Raw genomic sequence first — 22549 nt, 5'->3', positions numbered from 1 at the left:
TCGCAATGTGGAATCAGTAGGGCAGAGGAGGAAATAAATCACTAATGCTTTCAAAACATAGGGATAACATCAGTGTCACTGGATGAACAAGCTGGTTTTGGTTGAATGACTTCCCACATCATATCTACCTTTTGTAGTCCTGCCGGTTTTTTCTGTTTCTTACAAGTTTTTAGAGACCTATTTTTCCTTTTATCTTTCAGAGAATGTCAGCTTACTGTTTAAAGTGTACTGCTTGACAGTAATGACGCTTGTGGCTGCTACCTATACAGTGGTATTGCGGTACACGAGGACAGTCTTAACAGAGATGTATTTTGCAACCACTGCTGTTTGCATCACTGAAGTCATCAAACTAATTCTGAGTTTAGGTATGTTAACAAGGTATGTGTGAAATCTATTATCTCATATTTGCAAAGCATGTACTGTATTGTAATACTGATTTGTGAATAGGAAGATCTGTAGTGCTTTTGTTGCATACACTTATGTAGAATAATTCCTTGTCATTGTAAACATTACACTACATAAGTCTGCTTTGTTGTATTGAGTGATGGTAGAAACAGACCCAAATTTATAAAGTACCTAATCACAACTCTAGGAAGAATTTCTATGCAGTAAATTACTTTAAAATGTCATGACTGTAAGCAAATGTGGCAAGGTTATTGTACAAGGGAAGAATCCACAAATGGGATTAAAATTAATAACTTGTTGATCTGTTTTTGACCGTGGTTAAGGGAAGAATGTTGGCCAGGATAGTGGAAGTACCAGCTTTTTGAGTAGTGCCATGGGATCTTTCACATCCGCATGAACCACTGGAGCTGGCAAGCAGTTTAACACTGTACGCAATGCAATGTTCCTTGTTTGTTGCACTGGAGGGTCAGTCTAGTTTATGTACTGAAGGCCCAGAGTGGAGTTTGAACTCCCAACATTTTAGACTTGGTCAGATTGTCAGATGCTGCGTTAACACGTATGCCATGTGGTTGCCACATTTCCTGCAGTGCATAGTCTGTGATGGACTAGGTGGCTAGAAACCTGTTGTTTTGAAGGCCCCTTATTTTCGCAGTACATTTTGCTGCAGTCCATACTTAGCATTGACACATCACATACTATTTATGCTTCCATAGTTCAAGGCCACAAGAACGGCTTTCGAGAATCAGAGTAATTTGGGGATTAATTGTTGACCTGCAGGTGAAATTGACCTTCTGGCTGCTAATTCTTAGCAGTTCTTGAGATTTGTGGCTGATGTATTGCAATTTCCAGTCATGGAACAAAATGCTGAACATATTGGTGATTGCAGTGAGTGTTCACGTGGAGCATCAGGCACATGTGCAACATAGGCAACCTCCTGGCTTTATTTATAATTCTCTTGCACTTGGACAACATATGTATGGAACACAGCGGCCAGAACATCCAGTTTGGGTGGATAACTCTAGTAGACTGGGATTTCCATCCTTCTCAAATGTTAGCAAGAATTGCCCTTCACTAGGAGTGACACCAGACTGTGGAGGAAGGTCTCGGGGTGGTTTGTGCATTAGGAGGAAGAGGCTTTTGCTGGGCTGCTTGAAGAAAAGTGTCTTTGCAAATGTCTGCATTTAGTGATGAGGCCTGTGTGTGACCACCCTCAGAGTCTCCTCCATTTTGCTGAAACCTCCTCTGCCAACCTTTGAACGATGGACCCTGGGGGCCCAAACATCGGTCGCGGTGTTTACCATTCAAACAGAAAAAGCAGAGTGTTTCCTTCAGTGTCCTGTAGTGTGCAGGTGCCCACTGACCTAAGTATCTCATACCTTTCGGACTGGTCTTTGAATAGCGCAGCAGGGGTACAGCAGAGCACATTCCCAGCTCACCATTTTTTTTTAGCTCCATTTACCCTTGATGCGCAGGGAGGGGGCAGAAAGCCTGAGTCAATATCTTTTTAGTTACTTGTGGTGATTTAACATGCTGCGTTACTTTTATTCTTTTCTTCCTAAGGGACACGGGGAGTTTGAGTAGGTTGATGTCAACATTGTATGAGCATATACTGAGGAGTCCCAGAGAATTGCTGAAGCTCAGTGTCCCATCTTTAGTGTACGCTGTTCAGAACAATATGGCTTTTGTGGCACTTAGTAATTTGGATGCAGCAGTGTATCAGGTAATGACTATTTGGATACTCTGATCACAAAGTCTTTATCAAACAATTTGTGTTATCCCTGTGGTGTACATATTACATTTCTTTTACTATTTAATGCATTACAAAATCAAAAAGCTTACAGCAAAAGGACAGAAGAATGGGGTTGAGTGGATAGTTCTAGAGAGACAGCATAGATGCAATGCACCCAATGGCCTCCTTTCCATGCTGTAAATCTCATTCCATTGTTTGCTGAATAGGTGGTCTTCAAGTGGCTATATGGAGTTGCATAATAGCCTGAGAAGTGGTTTGATCACTGTCCTTTTTTCACCTTGCAAAGAAGTGTCTGACTTATGCTCACTACCTTGCGATGGCACAGCTGAGTTGAGACTTGCTTGGTTTAATTGAAGGCAAAGTGCATTGGCAGCACCAGGCCTCAGATAAAAGGGATTTTAATGAAACAGATGAAAACTAATCTCAGCAAGGGTGCTGCAGTTGGCCTTGGTTCCAGGAGAAAATAAGCCAGGGTTTTTGTTTCTATTTGGTGTTTGGCAGCCCCTGCGCAAAGTGTGATGTGTGGGGAGAATGATATCTGGCTTGGCTGTGATGTTGCCTGTCCTGACGACTAGCCTGCGGACAGACGCTGTTACCTATGGTCAGCGGATACTTGAGAAAGGTCCTGGGGTGTGCCCAGTGTCTCTGTAATCATGCCTGAGTGAGGAGTCAAGTCCTTGTAAATTAACATGTCTGATTGCTTAAGAGAGTGCAGGCAGAGAGGGAATGAGTGACCGCTAGGCAGTTAGTGCAGGAGTCCCCGGAGTGCATTTCACATTCTAACTAGTAGTCAATTCTGAATACAGATGAGAATGATGGTTTCTCTGGACAGTGCAGGCAGAGCCAAGTCTACGACACTATGGGTGACTCAGCTGCACTGGTAGGGAGGTAGAAGAATGGAAGAGCAATAGTGGTAGGGGATTTTTTTTAAATATATGTTCCTGGGATGTGGGCGTCGCTGGCTAGGCCAGCATTTATTGCCCATCCCTAATTGTCCTTGAGAAGGTGGTGGTGAGCTGCCGCCTTGAACTGCTGCAGTCCATGTGGGGTAGGTACACCCAGAGTGCTGTTAGGAAGGGAGTTCCAGGATTTTGACCCAGCGACAGTGAAGGAACGGCCATATAGTTCCAAGTCAGGATGGTGTGTGGCTTGGTGGAGAACTTGCAGGTGGTGGTATTCCCATGCATCTGCTGTCCCTGTCCTTCTAGGTGGTAGAGGTTGAGGGTTTGGAAGGTGCTGTCCAAGGATGGTGAGGGGAACAGACAGGTGCTTCTGCGACCGCAGAGGTGACTCCAGGATGGTATGTTGCCTCCCTGGTGGCAGGGTCAAGGAAGTCACTCTGTGGCTACATGACATTCTCAGGGGGGACGCTGAACAGCCAGATGGCATGGTCCATATCTGCACCAATGACACAGGCAGAAAGAGGGATGAGGTCTTGCAGGCAGAACTTTGGAAGCTAGGAGAAAGACTGAAAAGCAGGACCTCAAAGGTAGAAATCTCTGGATTACTCCTGGTGCCGCATACTGGTGAGTGCAGAAATAGGAAGACAGAGCTGATGAATTTTTGTTGCAACAGCTTTTTCTGAAGCAGCGATAGTGCAAGCGAGGTGTCAGCTGGGAAGGTGAGTTTCAGTTTAAAATAACTTACCTTTTGTTTCGGCGGACAAGGGGACTGCTGGGTAAGTAAACCTATATATTCGGGCGGTGGGAGAGCATTTCGGTGATGGTGATCACAACTCCCTGACCTTTACTATAGTCATGGAGAGGGACAGGAGCAGACAGGATGGGAAAATATTTAATTGAGGGAGGGGGAATTACAATGCTATTAGGCAGGAACTGGGGAGCATAAATTGGGAACAGATGTTCTCAGGGAAATGCATGACAGAAATGTGGAGGTTGTTTAGGGAGCACTTGCTGCCACTGTTGGATAGGTTTGTCCCGATGAGGCAGGGAAGGGATGGTAGGGTGAAGGAACCTTGGATGACAAGAGATGTGGAACAGCTAGTCAAGAGGAAGAAAGAAGCTTACTTAAGGTTGAGGAAGCAAGGATCAGACAGGGCTCTAGAGGGTTACAAGGTAGCCAGGAAGGAACTGAAGAATGGACTTAGGAGAGCTAGAAGGGGACATGAAAAAGTCTTGGCGGGTAGGATTAAGGAAAATCCCAAGGCGTTCTACACTTATGTGAGGAACAAGAGGATGGCCAGAGTGAGGGTAGGGCCGATCAGGGATAGTGGAAGGAACTTGTGCCTGGAGTCGGAGGAGGTAGGTGAGGTCCTAAATGAATACTTTGCTTCAGTATTCACTAGTGAGAGGGACCTGGTCGTTTGTGAGGACAGCGTGGAACAGGCTGATATGCTCGAACAGGTTGAGGTTAAGAGGGAGGATGTGCTGGAAATTTTGAATGATATGAGGACAGATAAGTCCCCGGGGCCAGATGGGATATACCCAAGGATATTACGGGAAGCGAGGGAAGAGATTGCTGCGCCTTTGGCGATGATCTTTGCGTCTTCGCTGTCCACTGGAGTAGTACCGGATAATTGGAGGGTGGCAAATGTTGTTCCCTTGTTCAAGAAAGGGAATAGGGATAACCCTGGGAATTATAGACCAGTCAGTCTTGCGTCGGTAGTGGGCAAATTATTGGAGAGAATTCTGAGAGACAGGATTTATGATTATTTGGAAAAGCATGGTTTGATTAGAGACAGTCAGCATGGCTTTGTGAGGGGCAGGTCATGCCTCACAAGCCTTGCTGAATTCTTTGAAGATGTGACAAAACACATTGCTGAAGGAAGAGCAATGGATGTGGTGTATATGGATTTTAGCAAGGCGTTTGATAAGGTTCCCCATGGTAGGCTCATTCAGAAAGTAAGGAGGCATGGGATACAGGGAAAGTTGGCTGTCTGGTTACAAAATTGGCTGGCCCATAGAAGTCAGAGGGTGGTAGTAGATAGAAAGTATTCAGCCTGGAGCTCGGTGACCAGTGGTGTTCCGCAGGGATCTGTTCTGGGACCTCTGCTCTTTGTGATTTTTATAAATGACTTGGATGAGGAAGTGGAAGGCTGGGTTAGCAAGCTTGCCGATGACACGAAGATTGCTGGAGTTGTGGATAGTGTGGAAGGCTGTTGTCGGTTGCAACGGGACGTTAACAGGATGCAGAGCTGGGTTGAGAAGTGGCAGATGGAGTTCAACCTGGAAAAGTGTGAAGTGATTCATTTTGGAAGGTCGAATTTGAATGCAGAATACAGGCTTAAAGACAGGATTCTTGGTAGTGTGGAGGAACAGAGGGATCTTGGGGTCCATGTCCATAGATCGCTCAAAGTTGCCACCCAAGTTGATAGGGTTGTTAAGAAGGCGTATGGTGTGTTGGCTTTCATTAACAAGGGGATTGAATTTAAGAGCCACGAGGTTATGCTGTAGCTCTATAAGGCCCTGGTTCGACCACCCTTGGAATATTGTGTTCAGTTCTGGTTGCCTCATTATCGGAAGGATGTGGAAGCTTTAGAGAGGGTGCAGAGGAGATTTACCAGGATGCTGCCTGGACTGGAGGGCATGTCCTACGAAGAAAGATTGAGGGAGCTAGGGCTTTTCTCATTGGAACGAAGAAGGATGAGAGGTGACTTGACAGAGGGGTACAAGATGATAGGCATAGATAGAGTGGATAGTCAGAGACTTTTTCCCAGGGTGAAAAGGGCTATCACCAGAGGGCATAATTTTAAGGTGATTGGAGGAAGTTTTTGGGGAGATGTCAGAGGTAGGTTCTTATCACAGAGAGTGGTGGGTGCGTGGAATGCGCTGCCAGCAGTGGTAGTAGAAGCAGATACATTAGGGGCATTTAAGCGACTCTTGGATAGGTGCATGGATGATAGTAGAATGAAGGGTAGGTAGTTAGTTTGATCTTAGAGTAGGTTAAAGGTTCGGCACAACATCGTGGGCCGAAGGGCCTGTACTGTGCTGTACTGTTCTATGTTCTTAATACGTGGCTGGAAAGATGGTGCAGAAGGGAGGGCTTTAGATTCCTGAGGCATTGGGACTGCCTCTGGGGAGTGGGATCTGTACAAGCCGAACAGATTACACCTCAACAGGGCCGGGACCAATATCCACAAGGGGTTTTGTGAGTGCTATTAGGGAGGGTTTAAACTAGTTTTGCGAGGGTTGGGAACCTGAGAGTAGATTCAGAAGGGAGAGAAGAAAAGTTGGAAATGGAAGCAGAAAATTAGTAAGTGTGTTTGGAAGGCAGAGGAAACAAGGAGTAGAAAATAGACAACAAGGAAGTTTGGCAGTGCTAAATGGTCTATACTTCAATGCAAGAAATCTAGGGAATAAGGCAGGTGAGCTGAGAGCACAGATTGACACATGGGAGTATGATAAAGCTATTACTGCAACATGGCTGAAAGAAGGGCTGGAATTGCAGCTCAACATTCCTGGTTACAGGGTTTTCAGATGAGAAAGGGGGGATAAAAAAGGAGCAGGGGTTGCAGTATATTATATTAAAATTAATATAATTTATGGAAACAATTATAGCTGAGAGGAGGGATGATATGGTAGAAGGATCATAAAATGAGACCATATGGGTTGAACTGAAGAATGAAAAAAGGCAATCACGTTACTGGGTGTGTACTATAGACCACTAAACAGTCAGAGGGAGATAGAAGAGCCAATATATTGGCAAATCTCGGAGAAGTGAAATAAAGGGCTGTAATAGTGGAGGATTTCATCTACCTTAATTAACTGGGATAGAATTAGTGTGAAAGGCACCGAGGGAGCTGAATTCTAGAAATGCATTTTAAGAACTTCTTTTAGCCAGTACATAAAGTCCAACCAAGAGTTTCTGGACTTAGTTTTAGGGAATGAAACTGGGCATGTGGAAGGGGCATCAGTTGGGGAGCACTTTGATGGAAGTGATCATAATTCAGTTACACTTAAGGCAGTCACGCAAAAGGAGAAAGATATACTAGGAGTAAAAGTTCTCAATTGAGGAAAAGCTAATTTTGCTAAGTGGAGGTTTGATTTAGCTAAAGTGGACTTGAAACAGCATCTTGAAGGAAATCAGTGCCAGATCAGTGGGAGGCATTCAAGGAAGAGATAGTGTGGGTTCAGATATGTTCCTTTAAAGAAAAAGGATGAGACTAAAAAATCCAGAGTCCCCTGGATGTCAAGGGGTGTAAAGGAGAGGATAAAGGAAAAGAAGGGGAGTTTACGACATACCGAGGGCTCAATGCTACAGAAAATCTAGAGGAATATATTGATTGTGAAGGAATTCTACTCGTCCTGGTGCGGTCACTATGTGAACGACGCTCACCTGGACGGCGCTGGCCAGGGACATGAAAGGTTGCCCCATGTGCCCATGAGGCGGTCGTCGAGGCTCAGGGCATCAATCCGGCCTCAGTCGGATTCCTTCCGCTGTCGCTGCTGGGAGCCGGGAAAGAAGCTCCACCGTGAGCTGGATGGCGACCACGAGCGCAGCGTCAGCCTGGAGGACGCTGATATTGAGGCCGTGCAGGCTGCGTGCAGGCTGCGTGCTGGCCCGCTCACCAGGGTCGCGACCCCCGCCAGATGCCTCCCCCCTTTTTTTTCCCCCCTCCCCCCCCCCCCCCACCCCCCCACAGCCCCTTCCTCCCACCCCCGCCCCCCCCTCCCCCAGCATCCACTGCACCCCCTTCCTCCCGCATCCCATCCCCTCTTCCCTTTCCCTCCATGAAATCACACAGCTTACTTGTTAGCTCCTGTCCCTGAGCAGGGGCCTGAACAACCCCATTGCCTTGTGGGTGTCTCGAGAGAGGCCAAGGCTGAGGGAGTAAACCCGAACAGAAAATCCGGAGCAGAACCCCAAAGGCAGTCATATGTCACCCTTGGCATGTTTCCGGCAGTTCCTGCAGCCATACCGGTGCCAAACGTCGTGCTCTGCACTCCTTTGGACCCCACCAGGAAGGCCAAGAGGGGGGTTTTGACGCTTGAGCGACTCACAACCTCCACACATCCGCCCAGGCATGCACCATGGAGAGGTCACTCAATAGTTGCCTCACAGCGAACAAAACAACACGGAAGGCAGCAGTTACGGGTTATAAGCCCAGCTCAATTGGCGTAGAGATTGGGCGCCGTGAGTTGCCTTTGTCGGTGGGAGAGGTCATCGCATCTCACTGGACAGCTACCGCCCGCCTCAAACCGGGCAGCCCCCGGTCAGTAAGGTTCTGTCCCGCCACAGTCCATCTGCTTCAATGGGTGTTTGGAGCTCAGGGTCATTGCCCGACAAGTGGACTGTAACACCACACCAAACAGCACGACAAAAAAAGGAAAGAAGGTACCAGCCCTTCGTTTTGAAAGCTGGAACATCAGAACAATGTGTCCTGGCCTATCGGAAGACCTTACACAAATCAATGATTCTCGGAAGACCGCCATCATTAACAACGAGCTCAGTAGACTCAATGTGGACATCGCAGCACTTCAGGAGACATGGCTCCCTGCGAGCGGATCTCTAAGGGAGCAAGATTACACTTCTGGCAGGGTAGGGATCCTGAAGAACCAAGACAGCATGGAGTGGGCTTCGCCATCAGAAACCCTTTGCTCAGCATGATTGAGCCACCTTCAAATGGCTCGGAACACATACTGTCCATCCGACTGCTCACTGCCTCTGGTCCAGTACACCAACTCAGCATTTATGCTCCAACGCTCTGCTCCCCAACTGAAGTTAAAAACCGGTTCTACAAGGAACTCCATAATATCATTAGTAGCATTCCCAATACTGAACATTTGTTCCTGCTGGGGGACTTTAATGCCAGGGTTGGGGCCGACCATGACTCATGGCCCTCCTGCCTTGGGTGCTTTGGCATTGGAAGGATGAATGAGAATGGATAGAGACTGCTGGAATTCTGTACCTATCATAACCTCTGCATCGCCAACTCGTTCTTTCATACTAAAGCCTGTCACCAGGTTTCTTGGAGGCACCCAAGATCACGTTGTTAGAATTAGAACATTACAGCGCAGTACAGGCCCTTCGGCCCTCGATGTTGCGCCGACCTGTGAAACCATCTGACCTACACTATTCCATTTTCATCCATGTGTCTATCCCATGTCCACTTAAATGCCCTTAAAGTTGGCGAATCTACCACTGCTGCAGGCAGGGCGTTCCACGCCCTTACTACTCTGAGTAAAGAAACTACCTCTCACATCTGTCCTATATCTATCACCCCTCAACTTGAAGCTATGTCCCCTCGTGTTTGCCATCACCATCCGAGGAAAAAGACGCTCACTATCCACCCTATCTAACCCTCTGATTATCTTATATGTCTCTATTAAGTCACCTCTCCTCCTCCTTCTCTCCAACGAAAACAACCTCAAGTCCCTCAGCCTTTCCTCGTAAGACCTTCCCTCCATACCAGGCAACATCCTAGTAAATCTCCTCTGCACCTTTTCCATAGCTTCCACATCCTTCCTATAATGCGGTGACCAGAACTGCACGCAATACTCCAGGTGTGGTCTCACCAGAGTTTTGTACAGCTGCAGCATGACCTCGTGGCTCCGAAACTCGACCCCCCTACTAATAAAAGCTAACACACCATATGCCTTCTTAACAGCCCTATTAACCTGGGTAGCAACCTTCAGGGATTTATGCACCTGGACACCAAGATCTCTCTGTTCATCTACACTACCAAGAATCTTCCCATTAGCCCAGTACTCTGCATTCCTGTTACTCCTTCCAAAGTGAATCACCTCACACTTTTCCGCATTAAACTCCATTTGCCATCTCTCAGCCCAGCTCTGCAGCCTATCTATGTCTCTCTGTACCCGACAACATCCTTCGGCACTATCCACAACTCCACCGACCTTAGTGTCATCTGCAAATTTACTAACCCACCCTTCTACACCCTCTTCCAGGTCATTTATAAAAATGACAAACAGCAGTGGCCCCAAAACAGATCCTTGCGGTACACCACTAGTAACTAAACTCCAGGATGAACATTTGCCATCAACCATCACCCTCTGTCTTCTTTCAGCTAGCCAATTTCTGATCCAAAGCTCTAAATCACCTTCAACCCCATACTTCCGTATTTTCTGCAATAGCCTACCATGGGGAACCTTATCAAACGCCTTACTGAAATCCATATACACCACATCCACTGCTTTACCCTCATCCACCTGTTTGGTCACCTTCTCGAAAAACTCAATAAGGTTTGTGAGGCACGACCTACCCGTCACAAAACCGTGCTGACTATCTCTAATGTACTTATTCTTTTCAAGATGATTATAAATCCTGTCTCTTATAACCTTTTCCAACATTTTACCCACAACCGAAGTAAGGCTCCCAGGTCTATAATTACCAGGGCTGTCTCTACTCCCCTTCTTGAACAAGGGGACAACATTTGCAATCCTCCAGTCTTCCGGCACTATTCCTGTCGACAATGCCGACATAAAGATCAAGGACAAAGGCTCTGCAATCTCCTCCCTGGCTTCCCAGAGAATCCTAGGATAAATCCCATCTGGCCCAGGGGACTTATCTATTTTCACACTTTCCAAAATTGCTGACACCTCCTCCTTGTGAACCTCAATCCCATCTAGCATCGTAGCCTGAATCTCAGTATTCTCAACAACATTTTCTTTCTCTACTGTAAATACTGACGCAAAATATTCATTTAACACTTCCCCTATCTCCTCTGATTCCACACACAACTTCCCACTACTATCCTTGATTGGCCCTAATCTAACTCTAGTCATTCTTTTATTCCTGATATACCTATAGAAAGCCTTAGGGTTTTCCCTGATCCGATCCACCAATGACTTCTTGTGTCCTCTCCTTGCTCTTCTTAGTTCTCCCTTTAGATCCTTCCTGGCTAGCTTGTAGCTCTCAAGCGCCCTAACTGAGCCTTCACGTCTCATCCTAACATAAGCCTTCCTCTTCCTCTTGACAAGCGCTTCAACTTCTTTAGTAAACCACGGCTCCCTCGCACGACACCTCCTCCCTGCCTCACAGGTACATACTTATCAAGGACACGCAGTAGCTGCTCCTTGAATAAGCTCCACATTTCGATTGTTCCCATCCCCTGCAGTTTCCTTCCCCATCCTACGCATCCTAAATCTTGCCTAATCGCATCATAATTTCCTTTCCCCCAGTTATAATTCTTGCCCTGCGGTATATACCTGTCCCTGCCCATCGCTAAGGTAAACCTAACCGAATTGTGATCACTATCAGCAAAGTGCTCACCTACATCTAAATCTAACACCTGGCCGGGTTCATTTCCCAGTACCAAATCCAATGTGGCATCGCCCCTGGTTGGCCTGTCTACATACTGTGTCAGAAAACCCTCCTGCACACACTGGACAAAAACTGACCCATCTAAAGTACTCGAACTATAGTATTTCCAGTCGATATTTGGAAAGTTAAAGTCCCCCATAACAACTACCCTGTTACTCTCACCCCTGTCGAGATTCATCTTCGCTATCCTTTCCTCTACATCTCTGGAACTATTCGGAGGTCTATAAAAGACTCCCAACAGGGTAACCTCACCTCTCCTGTTTCTAACCTCAGCCCATACTACCTCAGTAGACGAGTCCTCAAACGTCCTTTCTGTCGCTGTAATACTCTCCTTGATTAACAATGCCACACCCCCCCCTCTTTTACCATCTTCTCTGTTCTTACTGAAACATCTAAATCCCGGAATCTGCAACATCCACTCCTGCCCCTGCTCTACCCATGTCTCCGAAATGGCCACTACATCGAGATCCCAGGTACCAACCCATGCTGCAAGTTCACCCACCTTATTCCGGATGCTCCTGGCGTTGAAATAGACACACTTTAAACCAGGTTCTTACTTGCCAGTGCCCTCTTGCGTCCTTGTAACCATATCCCTGACCTCACTACTCTCAACATCCTGTACGCTGGCACTACAATTTAGGTTCCCATTCCCCTGCTGAATTAGTTTAAACCCCCCCGAAGAGCACTAGCAAACCTCCCCCCCAGGATATTGGTACCCCTCTGGTTCAGGTGAAGACCATCCTGTTTGTAGAGGTCCCACCTAGCCCAGAAAGAGCCCCAATTATCCAGGAAACCAAAACCCTCCCTCCTGCACCATCCCTGCAGCCACGTGTTCAACTCCTCTCTCTCCCTATTCCTCGCTTCGTTATCACGTGGCACGGGCAACAACCCAGAGATAACAACTCTGTTTGTTCTCGCTCTAAGCTTCCACCCTAGCTCCCTAAATTTCTGTCTTAAATCCCCATCTCTCTTCCTACCTATGTCGTTGGCACTAGCTGGATCTCATCGTCACAAGGCGAGCCTTTTTAAACAGTGTCCAAATCACACGCGGCTTCTGCAGTCCGGACTGCGACACCGACCACTCCCTGGTGTGCAGCAAGGTTAGACTCAAACCAAAGAAGCTGCATCGCTTTGAGCAGAAGGGCCGCCCGCGCATCAACACTAACAGAATTTCTTGTCCACAGCTGTTACATAAGTTTCTAAATTCACTTGAAAAAGCCCTTCAAAACACTCCTACAGGGGATGCAGAGACCAAGTGGGCTCACATCGCAGACGCCATCTATGACTCAGCAGTGATCACCTATGGCAAACGTGAGAAGCAGAATGCAGACTGGTTTCAATCTCACTTTGAAGAGCTGGAACCTGTCATAACCGCTAAACGCATTGAACTGTTGAACTACAGGAAAGCCCCCAGCGAATTAACATCCGTAGCACTTAAAGTAGCCAGAAGCGCTGCACAAAGAACAGCCAGGTGTTGTGCAAATGGCTACTGGCAACACCTATGCAGTCATATTCAGCTGGCTTCTGACACCGGAAACATCAGAGAAATGTATGATGGCATTAAGAGAGCTTTTGGGCTAACCATCAAGAAGATCGCCCCCCCCCCCCCCCTGCCTTTATCTAAATCAGGGGACACGATCACTGACCAACGCTAGCAAATGGACCGCTGGGTGGAGCACTACCTAGAACTGTACTCCAGGGAAAATGTTGTCACTGATGGCGCCCTCGATGCAGCCCAGTCTCTGCAAGCCATGGATGAGCTGGACGTACAGCCAACAAAATTGGAACTCAGTGATGCTATTGATTCTCTATCCAGTGGAAAAGCCCCTGGGAAGGATGGCATTACCCTTGAAATAATCAAGAGTGCCAAGCCTGCTGTACTTTCAACACTCCGTGAACTGCTTTGCCTGTGCTGGAATGAGGGAGCAGTACCACAGGACGTGCACGATGCCAATATCACCGCCCTCTATAAGAACAAGGGTGACCGCGGTGACTGCAGCAACTACCGTGGAATCTCCCTGCTCAGCATAGTGGGGAAAGTCTTCGCTCGAGTCGTTTTAAACAGGCTCCAGTAGCTGGATGAGTGTATCTACCCTGAGGCACAGTGTGGCTTTCGAGCAGAAAGATCCACCATTGACATGCTGTTCTCCCTTCGCCAGCTACAGAAGAAATGCTGCGAACAACAGATGCCCTTCTACATTGCTTACATAGATCTCACCAAAGCCTTTGACCTTGTCAGCAGACGTGGTCTCTTCAGACGACTAGAAAAGATCAGATGTCCACCAAAGCTACTAAGTGTCATCACCTCATTCCATGACAATATGAAAGGCACAATTCAGCATAGTGCGCCTCATCAGACCTCTTTCCTATCCTGAGTGGTGTGAAACAGGGCTGTGTTCTCGCACCTACACTGTTTGGGATCTTCTCCCTGCTGCTCTCATATGCGTTCAAGTCTTCAGAAGAAGGAATTTTCCTCCACACAAGATCAGGTGGCAGGTTGTTCAACCTTGCCCGTCTAAGAGCGAAGACCAAAGTACGGAAGGTCCTCATCAGGGAATTCCTCTTTCCTGACTATGCTGCATTAACATCCCACACTGAAGAGTGTCTGCAGAAACTCATCGACAGGATTGCGACTGCCTGCAACGAATTTGGCCTAACCATCAGCCTCAAGAAAACGAACATCATGGGACAGCACGTCAAATGCTCCATCCATCAATATCGGCGACCACACTCTGGAAGTGGTTCAAGAGTTCACCTACCTAGACTCAACTATCACCAGTAACCTGTCTCTCGATGCAGAAATCAACAAGCGCATGGGAAAGGCTTCCACTGCTATGTCCAGATTGGCCAAGAGAGTGTGGGAAAATGGCGCACTGAGATGGAACACAAATGTCCAAGTGTATCAAGCCTGTGTCCTCAGTACCTTGCTCTATGGCAGCGAGGCCTGGACAATGTATGTTAGCCAAGAGCGACGTCTCAATTCATTCCATCTTCACTGCCTCCGGAGAATCCTTGGCATCAGGTGGCAGGACTGTATCTCCAACGCAGAAGTCCACAAGGTGGCCAACATCCCAAGCATATACATCCTACTGAGCCAGCGGCGCTTGAGATGGCTTGGCCATGTGAGCTGCATGGAAGATGGCAGGATTCCCAAAGACACATTGTACAGCGTGCTCGCCACTGGTATCAGACCCACCGGCCGTCCATGTCTCCGCTTTAAAGACGTCTGCAAACGCGACATGAAGTCCTGTGACATTGATCACAAGTCGTGGGAGTCAGTTGCCAGTGATCGCCAGAGCTGGCGGACAGCCATAAAGGTGGGGCTAAAGAGTGGCGAGTCGAAGAGACTTAGCAGTTGGCAGGAAAAAAGACAGAAGCGCAAGGGGAGAGTCAACTGTGTAACAGCCCCGACAACTAATTTTATCTGCAGCACCTGTGGAAGAGTCTGTCACTCTACAATTGGCCTTTATTGCCACTGCGGCCGCTGCTTCACAAACCAGTGACCACCTCCAGGCGCTTACCCATTGTCTCTCGAGACAAGGAGGGAGAGGGAGGAGAAGAAGAAGAATCGCTATCCAATGCATCTCTACGCACAATGGCGATGTATTGTACACCAGTGATGCCACTGGCCTGGTGAACAGCTACCATTGTACCATTCTTTAAAAATGGAGAAAGGGATAGACCGAGTAAATATAAGCAAGTCAGCCTAACCTCAATGGCGGGAAATTATTGGAAAAATTTCTGAGCAACAGGATCATTCTTCATGTACAAATACACGGATTAATCAAAGACAGTCAGCATGGATTTGTTGAGGAAAATTTCTGTCTGACTAAAATGATTGAATTATTTGGGGACATGACAAGGAGGGCCGATGAGGGTAGTGCATATGATGTAATCTATATGGATTTTCGGAAGGTTTTTGATGAGGTTCCACGTGGAAGACTGGTCACAAAAGTAAAAGCCCATGGAATGCAAGGCAAAATGGCAAGTTGGAGCCAAAATTGGCTCAGGCAGGAAGTAAAGGATATGGCTGGGTGTTGTGACAGGAAGGCTGTTTCTACTGGGGTTCCACAGGGCTTAGTACTAGGCCTCTTGCTTTTTGTGGTATATATCAATGATTTGGATTTGAATGAAGGGGGCATGATTACGAAGTTTGCAGATCAGACAAAAATGGTTGATAATGAAGAAGAAAGCTGTAGATTGCAGGAAGATGTCAATGGACTAGTCAGGTGGGTGGAACAGTGGCAAATGGAGTTCAATCTGGAGAAGTGTGGGGTAATGCATTTGGGGAATGCTAACAAGGCAAGGGAATACACAATAAATGGTCGGATACTGAGAAGGATAGCGGAACAGAGGGACATAGGAGTTGTTGCGGCCAAGGTGAGGAGGGGGGTCACAGTTGCCCCTCTTGCCATTCCTTTATTTGACCGCAACAGGGTTTGTTCCTCCCACCTCAGTGAGTGTTTTACCTTTTAGCTTTAATATGATCGTGAAAGAGCCAGTCGGACAGGTTTTCTTGAGTTTAAACAAGAGATGAGTTTATTATACTCAACAAGCTGAACCCGATCTAAAATAATAAAAAAGACTCTACACATTCTCACACACACATTCACATGAGGATCACACACACACAAATAGATTACAGAGTGAAGTGCTGGTTCTTTGGTTGGATTAAAGTCCAGAATAAATAAGTTAAATACACAGTCTGAGGTTGGATGATTCAAGTGATCTTCAGCCTGGAGTTGTATTCTTGAAGTCTTTGGCTGGTTAGAATGCACTTTGTGGCTTTTCTTCCCCTAGTCTCTGGCTATAGCAGTCTGTAGACTTGGAGGGTCCACAGTCGCAGACGGTTTTCAAACTTGATTTTTTTTTTGGGGAGAGAGAAAGGGAGATGCACAGCCTTGTCTGCTGCTGCTGTCTCAGTTACTGATTGTCTCTTTGTGTGTAACAAAACGCCCAGTTTTTTCAGAAATGGACAGACGGTCACATGACTGTCTCAGGGTATTCTCGAGCCTTCTAATGACATACCAGGTTCAGAATTGGCTCCACAGGCCCAGGATACCAGTATTTACACTTGGGAGGGTTTGTTCTTTCACAGTCAATGTGTCAGGATTGCCTTGACTGCCATGATAATGAAGCAATCCTAGGTAATTCAGTTACGTAGAGCAAGCCATTGTTCTGGGTCCAGGCCTTCTTAGACATTTTATAAGTATATCAATGGGAAGAGGATAACCAGGGAAAGAGTAGGACCCATTAGGGACCAAGCGGGAAATTTGTGGGTGGAGCCAGAGGACATTGGTAGGGTGTTGAACGAATACTTCAGATCTGTCTTCACCCAAGAGAATGAGGATGTAGATATGGAACTTAGAGAGAGAGAGATTGTGAGGTTCTTGAGCAAATTGTCATAGGGAGTGACAAGGTATTAGAGGTTTTGGAAGGCTTATAAGTGGACAAATCTCCAGGTCCGGACGATTTGTGTCCCAGGATGCTGTGGGAGGCGAGTGTGGAGATTGCAGGGGCTCTGACCCTAATTTTTAATTCCTCTCTGGCCACGGGGGAGGTGCCAGAGGACTGGAGAACAACTAATGTGGTCGCACTATTTAAGAAAGGTTGTAGAGATAAGCCAGGGAATTACAGACCAGTGAGTCTCTCATCCGTGGTAGGGAAATTATTGGAGAAAATTCTGAAGGAGAGAATCTATCTCCACTTGGAGAGGCAAAATTTGATTAGGAATAGTCAGCATGGCTTTGTCAGAGGGAGGTCATGCCTAACAAATTTGATTGAATTTTTTGAGCATGTGACCAGGTGTGTAGATGAGGGTAGTGCAGTTGATGTAGTTTACATGGATTTCAGCAAAGCCTGTGACAAGGTTCCACATGGGAGACTTATCAAGAAAGCAAATGCACATGGGATACAAGGTAACTTGATAAGGTGGATTCAAAATTGGCTTAGCTGTAGGAGACAGAGAGTGATGACAGACGGCTGTTTTAGTGACTGGAAGCCAGTGTCCACTGGCGTACCACAGGGATCTGTGCTGGGTCCCCTATTGTTTGTCATTTATATAAACGACATAGATGACTATGTGGGGGGTAGGATCAGTAAGTTCGCGGATGGCACAAAGATTGGCCGAGTGGTTAACAGTGAGGTGGAGTGTCTTGGGTTACAGGAAGATATAGGCGGGTTGGTCAAATGGGCAGAAAAGTGGCAGATGGAATGTAATCCTGAAAAGTGTGAGGTGATACACTTTGGAAGGTGTAATGTGACACGGAAGTATTCAATGAATGGCCTGACACTGGGAAGTTCTGAGGAACAAAGGGACCTTGGTGTGTTTGTCCATAGATCTCTGAAGACAGAAGGGCAGGTTAATAGGTGGTGAAAAAGGCATATGGGACACTTGCCTTTATCAATCGAGGCATAGATTACAAAAGCAGGGAAGTCATGTTGGATTTGCACAGAACTTTGGTAAGGCCACAGCTGGAGTACTGTGTGCAATTCTGGTCACCACATTAGGAAGGATGTGATTGCATTGGAGGGGATGCAGAGGCAATTCACCAGGATGTTGTCTGGGATGGAACGTTTAAGCTATGAAGAGAGGTTGGATAGGCTTGGGTTGTTTTCGCTGGAGCAGAGAAGACTGAGGGGTGACCTGATCGAGGTGTACAAGATTATGAGGGGCATGGACAGGGGGGATAGGGCGCAGCTGTTCCCCTTAGTCGAAGGGTCACAAGTTTAAGGTGAGGGGCGGGAGGTTTAAGGGGGACTTGAGGAAGAACTTTTTTATCCAGAGGGTGGTGACGGTCTGGAATGCCCTGCCTGGGAGGGTGGTAGAGGCGGGTTGCCTCACATCCTTTGAAACGTACCTGGATGAGCACTTGGCACGTCATACCATTGAAGGCTATGGGCCAAGTGCTGGCAAATGGGATTAGGTAGACAGGTCAGGTGTCTTTAATGCATTGGTGCAGACTCGATGGGCCGAAGGGCCTCTTCACTATTATTCTGTGATCTGGCTTCGGTTGGGCCTTGGAATGTGCAAAAGTATTTCAAATGCAAATTGCGGTGGTCATCTTTGGTTGCCTGTTTTTTAAAAAGTTAACTGTAGGATTTTCTCCATTAATAATCTAATTAAAGTTTCCAACTGATGAATTAATATTTCTCATTTGGCATTTGGTGTTTTCTTGACAGAGTGTATGCTCATAGATTCCTGAAGGTGGCTGAACAGGTGGTCAAGAAGGCATGTGGGATACTTGCCTTTATTAGCTGAGGCATTGAATATAAGAGCTGGGAGGTTATGCTGGAACTGTATAAAACGCTGGTTAGGCCACAACTGCAGTACTCCTTTGGAGTGATGACATTTGATTTTTGGTGAGGAGGGCAGGACGATGGCGGCAGCACTCTTCAGCATCATAAGGTCAAAGTGCAGAAGAACAGCTAAACTGAGTGGGCCACTGGGAAGGTAAGGGCCACGCGGTCAAAAGAAAAATCTTTACTAGTCCTCATCTTCAGCGCTAGTTTGGGAATGGATTCAGGTGTCCAATCAAATAATGGAATAGCCCCCTAATTTAATTATTTTTGTGGTTTCAATGGGCCTTGAGCACGGTTTTTGTGCAGTATCCTAACTGCACTTTGAGTCTGCTGGCCAGCCACATCAAAGATGATCTGAGCCCATCAGGTATGTCTTGACCCTTGGGCCTTTTTAAAAAATTCTTTCATGGGATGTGGCCATTGCTGGCAAGGCTATCATTTGTTGCCTATCCCTAATTGCCCTTAAGAAGGTGGTGGTGAGCTGCCTTCTTGAACCACTGCAGTCCATGTGATGCAGGTACTCCCACAGTGCTGTTGGAAGTGAGATCTAGAATTTTGATCCAGCGACAGTGAAGGAACAGCGATATATTTCCAAGTCAAGATGGTGTGTGGCTTGGAGGGGAACTTGCAGGTGGTGGTGTTCTTGCGCATCTACTGCCCTTGTCCTTCTAGATGGTAGAAGTCGCGGGTTTGGAAGGTGCTCTCGAAGGAGCCTTGGTGAGTTGGCAAAGTGCATCTTGTAGATGGTAAACTCTGCTGCCACTGTGCATCAGTGCTGGAGTGAATGTTGATAGTGAATGGGATGCCGATCAAACAGACTGTTTTGTCCTAAATGGTGTTGAGATTCTTGAGTGTTGTTGGAGCTGCACTCATCCAGGCAAGAGGAGAGTATCCATCACATTCCTGACTTGTGCCTTGTAGATGGTGGACAGGCTTTGGGGAGTCGGGAGGTGAGTTATTCGCCGCAGAATTCCCAGCCCTGACCTGCTCTTGTAGCCACAATATTTATATGCTGGTCCAGTTTACTTTCTGGTCAGTGGTAACCCCCAAGATGTTGATGGTGGAGGCTTCAGCAATGGTAATGTCATTGAAAGTCAAGGGGAGTTAGATTCTCTTGTTGGAGATGGTCATTGCCTGGCACTTGTGTGGCGTGAATGTAACTTGCCACTTATCAGCCCAAGTCTGAATGTTGTCCGGGTCTCGCTGCATATGGACATGGGCTGCTTCAGTATCTGAGGAGTTGCGAATGGTAATGAACATTGTGCAATCGTCAGCAAACATCCTGACTTTTGACCTTTTGATGGAGGGAAGATCATTTTTGAAGCATCTGAAGATGGTTGGGCCTAGGACACTACCCTGAGAAACTCCTGCAGTGATATCCTGGTACTGAGAAGATTGACCTCCAACAACCACAGCCATCTTCCTTTGCACTAGGTACGACTACACCTCAGTGGAGAGTTTTCCCCTGATTCCCATTGACTCCAGTTTTGTCAGGGCTCCTTGATGCCATACTCTGTCAAATGCTGCCTTGATATCAAGGGCAGTCACGATCAATAATATGGAGCTTGTATATTCGGCCTGAAAGAGTCCCCATTAAAGCAAAAATTGCTCACTTAAAGACAATTTAATGTGTCTCTTTATAAAAAAAAAAAAAAAATTATTAGCATGGTTAATCACCAAAATAATATGATACACCATAGTTTTCCAGCTAGACCTATTAGAAGAGAATAAAGCTTCTGTCCTTAATTATTTTTGTATTTTTTTTTAAGGTGACATACCAACTAAAGATCCCCAGCACGGCTGTTTGCACAGTCCTTATGCTGAACCGCTCACTCAGCAAGCTGCAGTGGGCCTCTGTGTTTATGCTGTGTGCTGGGGTAACGTTAGTCCAGTGGAAGCCTGTGGAAACTACAAAGGTGCAAGTAAGTAATTGCAGTTTGGGACATGGCTCGAGCGAAGCATAGATGCTGGTATGGACTGGTTGGGCAGAATGGTCTGTTTCTTTGCTGTATTTTCTCTGTCAATTAACCTCTCGGCAGAATAAAAGTTTTCAGCTCCATTAAAATCTGCCATTTTCACAAAAAGCAGTTGTTCAAATGTTTTTACTGGCTTTTGTGTAAGGGCTTCACTATAGTAGTAAAAACAAGAAATGCTGGAACCACTCAGCAGGTCTGGCAGCATCTGTGAAAAGAGAAGCAGAGTTAACGTTTCGGGTCAGTGACCCTTCTTCGGAACTGACAAATATTAGAAAAGTCACAGGTTATAAGCAAGTGAGGTGGGGGTGGGGCGAGAGATAACAAAGGAGGTCTAGATTGGACCAGGCCACATAGCTGACCAAAAGGTCACGGAGCAAAGGCAAACAATATGTTAATGGTGTGTTGAAAGACAAAGCATTAGTACAGATTAGGTGTTAATATACTGAATATAGAACATCAGCAAGTGCAAACCTGAAAAAAACAGTGGGTAAGCAAACTAAACAGACTAAAATGAAATGAAATAAATGCAAAAAAAAAATTGTAAAAAATGACTAAAAATGGGGGGCTGTCATGCTCTGAAATTATTGAACTCAATGTTCAGTCCGGCGGGCTGTAGTGTGCCTAATTGGTAAATGAGATGCTGTTCCTCGAGCTTGCGTTGATGTTCACTGGAACACTGCAGCAATCCCAGGACCGAGATGTGAGCACGAGAGCAGGGGGGAGTGTTGAAATGGCAAGCAACCGGAAGCTCGGTCCTGCTTGCGGACTGAGCGGAGATGTTCCGCAAAGCGGTCACCCAGTCTGCGCTTGGTCTCCCCAATGTAGAGGAGACCACACTGTGAGCAGCGAATACAGTATGCTACATTGAAAGAAGTACAAGTAAATCGTTGCTTCACCTGAAAGGAGTGTTTGGGGCCTGGGATAGTGAGGAGAGAGGAGGTAAATGGGCAGGTATTACACCTCCTGCGATTGCAGGGGAAGGTGCCATGGGACGGGGACGAGGTGGTGGGGGTAATGGAGGAGTGGACCAGGGTGTCGCGGAGGGAACGATCCCTTCGGAATGCTGACAGGGGAAGGGAGGGGAAGATGCGACTGGTAGTGGTATCATGCTGGAGGTGGCGGTACCTCCCTCTGGACCATGACCCCACCACCGAACATCAAGCCACCGTCCAAAGGACTGTCACTGACCTCATCTCCTCTGGAAATCTTCCCTCTACAGCTTCCAACCTCATAGTCCCACAACCTCGGACAGCCCGCTTCTACCTCCTTCCCAAAATCCACAAACGGGACTGTCCCGGCAGACCCATTGTGTCAGCCTGCTCCTGCCCCACTGAACTTATTTCTTCCTATCTAGACTCTATCTTTTCTCCGCTGGTCCAGTCTCTTCCCACCTACATCCGTGACTCTTCTGACGCCCTACGTCATTTTGACAATTTCCAGTTTCCTGGTCCCAACCGCCTCCTCTTCACTATGGACGTCCAATCGCTCTACACCTCCATCCCCCACCAGGATGGTTTGAGGGCTCTCCGCTTCTTCCTGGAACAGAGGGCCAACCAGTCCCCATCCACCAACACCCTCCTCCGCCTGGCTGAACTTGTTCTCACATTGAACAACTTCTCCTTCAACTCCATGCATTTCCTTCAAGTAAAAGGTGTCGCTATGAGTACCCGCATGGGTCCTAGTTATGCATGTCTTTTTGTGGGATATGTCGAGCATTCTTTGTTCCGGTCCTACTCAGGCCCCCTCCCCCAACTCTTTTTCTGGTACATTGATGACTGTATCGGTGCCGTTTACTGCTCCCGCCCCGAACTGGAAAACTTTATCAACTTTGCTTCCAATTTCCACCCTTCTCTCACCTTTACATGGTCCATCT

General features: G+C 47.0%; 1 protein-coding gene across 1 annotated transcript in view; it reads left to right on the top strand.

Moving 5' to 3' along the window:
- The window catches only part of slc35a1 (solute carrier family 35 member A1), a 41365-nt gene that overhangs the window by 6235 nt on the left and 12581 nt on the right, over window positions 1–22549 (top strand). The window contains exons 2-4 of the mRNA XM_068026648.1: window positions 201–378; window positions 1966–2125; window positions 20470–20622. Of these exons, the coding sequence (XP_067882749.1) occupies window positions 201–378; window positions 1966–2125; window positions 20470–20622 (491 nt within the window). The remainder of the gene's footprint in view (window positions 1–200; window positions 379–1965; window positions 2126–20469; window positions 20623–22549) is intronic.

Source organism: Heterodontus francisci, chromosome 3, assembly GCF_036365525.1.
Source record: "Heterodontus francisci isolate sHetFra1 chromosome 3, sHetFra1.hap1, whole genome shotgun sequence".
Classification (NCBI taxonomy): domain Eukaryota; kingdom Metazoa; phylum Chordata; class Chondrichthyes; order Heterodontiformes; family Heterodontidae; genus Heterodontus; species Heterodontus francisci.
The sequence above is the reverse complement of the archived record's forward strand: the minus strand, read 5'-3'. Positions and strand labels throughout refer to the sequence as shown.